Source organism: Lontra canadensis, unplaced genomic scaffold, assembly GCF_010015895.1.
Source record: "Lontra canadensis isolate GAN:19392208 unplaced genomic scaffold, GSC_riverotter_1.0 scaffold171, whole genome shotgun sequence".
NCBI classification, from domain to species: Eukaryota; Metazoa; Chordata; class Mammalia; order Carnivora; family Mustelidae; genus Lontra; species Lontra canadensis.
The window spans coordinates 1,163,670-1,170,296 of NW_022631165.1; the positions used below are offsets into that span (position 1 = coordinate 1,163,670).

The following is a 6,627-nucleotide window of genomic DNA, read 5'->3' on the forward strand; positions in this document are numbered from 1 at the left end:
TGGCTGGGACCACAGCTCTGCAGAGATGCGAGTGCCCTAGAAGACCCAGGAAGTCATTATTTAGATAGAGCACTTCCCTCAAGGAGAAGCTTCAGGGCTGAAAGCGGCCCCTCGAGGCCTGGCCAGTCTGACTGGTGAGGGTGAAGTGGGGGAGGGGCTCCTGGGTGGCTCAGTCGGTTAAGCCCGAGATCTGACCATTGGTTTCAGCTCAGGTCATTATCTCAGGGTCGGGAGATCGAGTGCCCCCCACCCACAATGCATGGGGTGTTCTGCGGTGAGTCAGCTCGAGAGTCTCTCCCTCGGCCCTTCCCCAAGCTCTCGTGCACGCGCACATGCGTGCTCTCTCCCAAACAAATGCATAATAAATCTTTAAAAAAACAAAATTGGGGGAGTTCTCAGAGCATTTGCCTGGCTCAGCTGGCGCAGTGTGGGACTCTTGATCCCGAGGTCATGAGTTGAAGCCCCATGTTGGGTGTGGAGATTAGTTAAAAATAAAATCATTTAAAAATTAAAAAATAAAGCAAGGAGAGTTCTAAGAACCGAGCCTGTTTCTGAACTCGATGATTCCTTGCCTCTCCCGCCCGTGGTGCCCCCCTCTGCCCGAGCACCCTCTCCTGTCTCCATGGCCTCCTTCCTGATTGTGTGAGCTCGTGTTTGGTTCTCCCATGAGAATCCCCGATACCGTAGGGGTTCGTTTCCATCACACTGAAACGTAAGGCCCTTCTGTCGGTGCCTGATCTTTTAGGGGCCTCGCTTCAGAATTGTAAAAATAAACATTGGCAGATGACATCTAGCTCACACCGGCAGGGGTGGGGTGGGAACGGAGAGGGAGGCAGCCCCTGTGCAAACCAGCCTTTCTTTGAAAGTTCAGACATGAGTTCCCCACGAGATCCAGAAATTCAAGCCCCAGGCCCCCGCTCAAGGGAAACAGGAACCCGTGTCTGCACAAGGACTCACGTGAGAGTGCTCGCAAAGCTTTTATTCACAAAAGCCAGAGACTGGAAGCCGGTGAACGGAGAGCAGTGTGGGGTCCCTGGGGGCGGGGGGTCGCCCAGCAGGCAAAGGACCCGGGCGGGCCGATCGCCCAGAGAGCCCGTCAGGGGGCACCAGAGCTGGGGAGACAGGAGCGACCGCTAACAGGCATGACTTGGTGGGGGGGTCATGGAAACACCCTGAAGCTAGGTTGCAGTGATGGGGGCACAGATCTGTGAATTCGCTGACAATCTCTGCACTGGACACACATCCCGGTGGCCGTCTGGCTCCTGCTCCCATAGTACCCCCACGAGGATGCCTTGAAAGTGCGGCCGGCGATTGCTCCCCGTTTGCTTCTGAATTGCTTGCTCCCTTCACAGACTCCCACAGCGGCAGCTTGATGGAGGCCCCGGAGGGACCGGCCAAGTCGCTGGGGCCTCGGGGCAGGAAATGGATTCCTGGTCCTTTTCATGAGGGACACGGCAGCAAGGACCACCCAGGGGACGCTTTCTACGCCACCTCGAAGGAGGGCCATGGCAGTTCAAATGCACCCACCCAGGTACCACGAAAATGGGGCTCTCCATCGGCAAACGCAGCGCAGACGCAAGGCCCCATGGAGTCCTGCCCCCACAGGCGGGAGTGACGTCACAGCCTGTGGGTCCTCCCATGGCCTCACTGCACCTGTCAGCCTGCTCCCTCCCTCCCACATTGCCCTGTCGCCTCCCGGTCGGTCCAGAGGGGCCCTGGACAGGGCACTTGAGCTGGGATGGCTGGGGAGGGGGTGGCTGAGGGTGGCGGCGGCTGCTCCTGTGGGGACCCAGAGTGCAGGGCCTCAGGGACAGAGCTCCAGGCAGCTGCAGTTCACCTGCTGCACAAACCCGCCCCTCCACTGGGCGTCGTCCAGCGTCAGGATGGCGCCCCCCGGGACCTCCCTCCCGGTGGCCAGTTTTGCGACCTCCCCAGGGACCAGCGCCCGGTCCCATATGGCCAGGCCTGCCAGGCTCCCCACAAAGGCCTCAGAGCTGTCAAAGCCACCGCCCATGCTGTCTTGCTCCTGGCCCAGCACCAGGGACCCTCCTGCAGGGATCTCATAGCCCGCCCTGAAGTGGGAGCCGGTGGCCGCAAGCCTGCGGTCCACGTGCAGCCAGTACCTGCCCAGGATGGACGTCCAGATGACACACACGTGGTGCCAGCGGCCGTCCAGCAGCGGCTGCAGGGGCAGCTCCCTGAAGGCCGGGTCTCCGATCACGAAGTGGATGGCGCCCGGGGCCAGGGAGTTCCCGCCGCCGTGCAGCACGAGCTTGTTGTCGTTCTCCTCCGTGGCGTAGGACAACAGGGTGCCCAGGCGGCCTGAGGCCGTGCGCACCCAGCTGCAGACGGACAGGGCTCGCAGGCCCCACGGGAAGCCGGGGCTGAGGAAGGCGACGTTCTGGGTGGAGGCGTTGGGGAAGACCAGCACGGGGCCCACGTCACAGGCTGGAAACAGAGAGGGGAGTCAGCCCCAGCAGCACGCGGAGGCAGGGGCTGCAGACCCGGCGGGGCTGCCTCAGCATGAGCCGGGAGGCTGGCCGAGCGGGGTACCCGTGGGCCTCACGGCAGGATGGGCCTGTCCTGCAGGTGGGGAGACTGGGAGCCAGCGCGGTCTATCCCCCCGCGGGAGTGAGCCTGCAGGCATGTCCCCAGCCGCGGGAGCCCCACAGACCCAGGGGCTCCAAACAACGTACACTGAGTATCTTCCTTTTCTGGAGGTCAAGGCCAGAGCTGGTCCCTCTGACTAAAGTCATGATGGAGGCAGCTCGCTCCAGGTGGAGGCCCCAGGGAGAATCCTTTCCTGCCCGTGACGCCCCCGCTCCGTGGCTCATGGCCCCTCCCGCGTCATCAAAGTACCTTCCTCTCACCTCCGTCTGTCCCTGCGGTCCCAGCTCCCTCTCTGACTTTCCTGCCTCCCCCGAGAGGACCCTGGTGTTAATCCCAGATCCCCTCCTGTCTCACAATCTGTAATCACAGCTGCAAAGTCCCCTGACCCCACGAGGGGCTGCATCCACAGGGCCCAGGGCTCAGGATGTGAATGTCTTTGGGGCCACCCCCCTTCAGGTCAGCCTGACAGAGGGGTCTATGGGGGTGGGGTGAGGTCTGGGGTTCCAACTGGCAGGCTGGGGACCTACAGGTCTCACCTGCCAGCCCACTGGACCCAAGGATGGAGGGCTCCCAGCCCCTCTCTTCCCCTCAGGGATATCTGTTGTAATCTAGGGCAGGGGGCATCCAGGTGGCTCAGTCGGTTAAGTGTCTGGCTCTTGATTTTGGCTCAGGTCATGTGATCTCAGGGTTGTGGGACCGAGCCCTGGGTTGGGCTTTGAGCTCAGCATGGTGTCGGCTTGAGATTCTCGCCCCGCCCCTTCTGCCCCCTTTCTCTCTTTAAAATAATAGTCATCATCATAATAATAACATAGAGCAGGTGCCGCTGGGGGTGACTGCCCCCCCCCCCCGCAGACACCTAGGGATATCTGCAGGCAGTTTGGTTGTCAGAACTTGGCGATCCCCATATCTTTCCCAGGGGCCCTGGTGGTCCCTCTGAGGTCAGCCGGTCAGCTCCGTCTCATTGGTGAGGCCGCCAGAGCGACCCAGAGGGAGGGGATCCCTGCTTCCGATTCCTGGGGCCCCAGGGCTGGTCAGCCAGACAGCGAAGCAATCCAGTCAAAAACAAGGCAAAGATGGACAGGCCTCCAGTGCGTCGAGGCCGGGGCCGCTGCTCAACACCACAGCACCCGGGGCAACGCCGCCGCCCCGCAGGCCCCAGATGTCAGTAGTGCCCAAGAAACCCTATCCTGGGAGATCCGAGACAGCAGAGGGCCAGCTCCGCAGAGGGCCCCGCTCGGCACAAACCACATCCCTGAGTGGCGGAGGCCGTCTTGCTAACCCACCAGCTCTTGTGAGAGCGGTCATAGGAGGGAGTGGGGGACCCCCTGGGCAGCACCCGACGTCTGTGCACATCTGCTCCGGGGCGCTGGGAAGAGCCTGCAGACAGGCCATCACCTCCCCCACGGCCCCCATTTCTGTGGGGGGTGCGCGGGGCTGTGAAGTGTCCTCTCCCCGCAGCTCAGGGGAGAAGGCTGCTCAGAGGGGACCAGAGGCCTGAGGAGGCACGAGGGAGGAGAGGGGAGGCCGACGGGGTAAGGGCAGGCTGTGGTACTCACTCTCTCCTGGTCTCTCCGGGGGCCACGCCCGCTGGCTGCCCGGGCCAGGGATTGCCCGTGTCCCTTGCGGATGGCCTGCGGAGCCCTGAGGCGGGTCCCCGGTCTGAGGCGAAGGTCTGAGCACCTGCCTCCCCCTGTGCACCGCTGGGGAGCTGGGGCTGGGCAGCCCAGGTGGGGTGAGGGGCTGGGCCGGCGTCAGCGCCGGGGTCGCAGTGCTGGGACCTGCCCCCTGCATCCGGGCCTCGAGAGCACCCAGCCTGGCATCCTGGCCCTGCACGAGGGCCGTGAGGTGAGCCAGCATGTCCTGCAGGGCCCTCACGGCCGGGGCCAGGCTGGAGAGGGCGCCCCTCCGCGCCTCCTGGTCCTCCCTGTCCTGGGTGCGCTGCCGGTCCCTTTCGCTCAGGGCGGCCCCCAGGGCCAGCAGCCTGGACTCCACCTTCCGGCTTCTGCGCTGTGTCTTCTGCATCCAGGTCTTGAGGTGGCTCAGGTCACCCTGCACGGCAGCGTGTGACTGGTTCACAGCCAGGGCCACGGCCTGGGTCTCGCGGGCCAGGCTCTGGAACTGGGCATCAACGTTGGAGGACAGGTTGTAGTTCCTGGCGAGGTCTTGTAGGTGGGTTAAGGTCGCCTCTTGGAACCTCTGGAACTACAGAGAGACACACAGCAGTCGCAGGGGCCTCGGGCCAGCGAGGAAGCAGGACCAGCCTTCCCGCTCACGCTTCCGGGTGCCTGTCACTCCCCGGCCGTGCCCCATGCTGACCGGCTCCCCAGGCAGCGGCACCAGGGCTGGGCCGATGACCACACCCAGCCCCACGGCGGCCTTGCTCAGAGACGCGCGTGACCATCCCAAGGTCTCTGGGCTGCACCCTGTGGGGTGAGGGCTTCAGGCTCCCATCTCCCCTACACCCCCCATACCCTGCACGCCTCACCCCTGTGACACTCGGGGTCCTGCCTGAGTGGACGTAGGGCAGGGCGAGCTTCATGAGTGGTTTCTGGGGATCAAAGCGGGCAGTGCCGGCAGAGCTCCCACTCCGATGCCCAGCACACCCCAGCACCCCTCCAGCGCCCCCTTCTTGGGGCATCCCACTCCGCAGCCCAGCCCAACTCCCACCCTGTCTCCCACATCGGATGGCTTGACTTCCCAGCAGAGCCCAGCAGCCTACTCTACGGGTGGCCCACTGCAGGGGACAGTAGAGTCACGGATGGAAAGAAGCCTGCGTTTCACGTCTGCGTCTCCAGAGCAGGACGCTCGCCGTCTGTCGCTGCGTCTGCTGTACGGCTGCACTCACAGCCGTCCCACGTGGCGGGGACACTCACCTGCTCTTCCAGCCTGCGCAGCCGCTCGAGAAATGGCTTCCTTGGCCCTGCAGGGCTGGCTCCCTGTGACAAAGCCCTGTGCAGATGCACCGGCACAAGAATAAGGAGGAGAGACAGGGCCTTCCTCCGCGGGCAGCCCATCCTGACGACGTGGAGAGGAGCCCCCGACTGAAAGGCCGTTGGCCGTGCGCTGCTGCCCCCACCCCACCAAGCCTGCCAGTGCAGCGGCTTTCCTTCTCCCACCCTGGCTGGGAGTCCGCTTCCTCCTGCCACCTTAATGAAAAGCATTTGCCCTCCAGTCAGTGAGCTCTGGAGAGCTAGAGGTTCCCAAGGACACAAGCTTAAAACAGATGCAAACAGTTTCTCTGGAAGACAATTCTGGGTGCGAGCCCTGGCCTGGCCGGCTCAGAGCCATGCGGAGGTGATTGCTTTAGCAGGGGACACATGCACTCAGCTCCCAAAAACCAGAAGCTGAAGCAGGCTGGGGCCGGGGAGCCTCTGGAGCCAAGTCTGCTGTGGGGCCCAGCGTGTGGGCCGTGCACAGAGGGGCCTGTGAAGCCTACCTCTCTCCCTCGGATAAGGCAAAGGAAATGGGGTTGGGGGCCACCTTAAATTATTCTGTGGTAGAGGTTGCATGGTGGGCTGAACGGTGGCCCCCGAAATGGTGGGTCCTCATTCATCCTAACCCTGTGAATCCCCATGCACCTGCAAAGGTGGGTTTATTCGGGAAGTCCCCTGCAGACGTCATGAAAGGTTTCGAGAGGAGACCATGCTGAATTTGGGGGTCCTTACAAGAGACAGAAGAGACACAGGGGAGAAGGCCGTGGGAAGACAGAGGCAGAGACTGGGGCGCTGCGGGTGCAGGGAGAGCTGGACGAGGCCGGAGCGGTCTTCCCTGGAGCCTTGGGGAGGCGCAGCTTGGGACCCGCTGACCTGGGACCTCCATTGGTTACGGGTCATTGGTCGTGGCCTGCGGACACTGACTCCTTCCCTCCCTTCCCTTGGGGGGCTCTTTGCGCAGCTCCCCCTGCTCTGCCCTTGACCTGTCACTCTCCCAGGCCACACTGGGTCCGTGCCTCCAGTGCTGCTCCCCTTGCCCTCTCCTCGGCCCTGGGCTCCTTCACCTTTGTCCTTCTGCTGCCAT

At 63.2% G+C, this 6,627-nt stretch overlaps 1 protein-coding gene across 1 annotated transcript; it reads right to left on the reverse strand.

Annotated features, from left to right (window-relative positions):
• Positions 1 to 1,745: 1,745 nt before the first annotated feature.
• PTX4 (pentraxin 4) lies at positions 1,746 to 5,972 on the reverse strand. The gene is made up of 3 exons (XM_032846119.1): positions 5,484 to 5,972; positions 4,167 to 4,812; positions 1,746 to 2,448 (listed from the first exon to the last, which is right to left on the reverse strand). The coding sequence occupies exons 1-3, from the start codon at positions 5,769 to 5,771 to the stop codon at positions 1,805 to 1,807; spliced, it is 1,578 nt and encodes a 525-aa protein (XP_032702010.1). The 5' UTR covers positions 5,772 to 5,972; the 3' UTR covers positions 1,746 to 1,804.
• Positions 5,973 to 6,627: the final 655 nt, after the last annotated feature.

Excerpts from the sequence above, each read along its gene's own strand:
- PTX4 (XM_032846119.1), bottom strand. The coding sequence starts at position 5,771 with ATGCTTTTCATTAAGGTGGCAGGAGGAAGCGGACTCCCAGCCAGGGTG. Across the intron at positions 4,813-5,483 it reads TGCGCAGGCTGGAAGAGCAG|TTCCAGAGGTTCCAAGAGGC; the intron begins GTGAGTGTCCCC and ends GTCTCTCTGTAG. Across the intron at positions 2,449-4,166 it reads CCCGGAGAGACCAGGAGAGA|CCTGTGACGTGGGCCCCGTG; the intron begins GTGAGTACCACA and ends CTCTGTTTCCAG.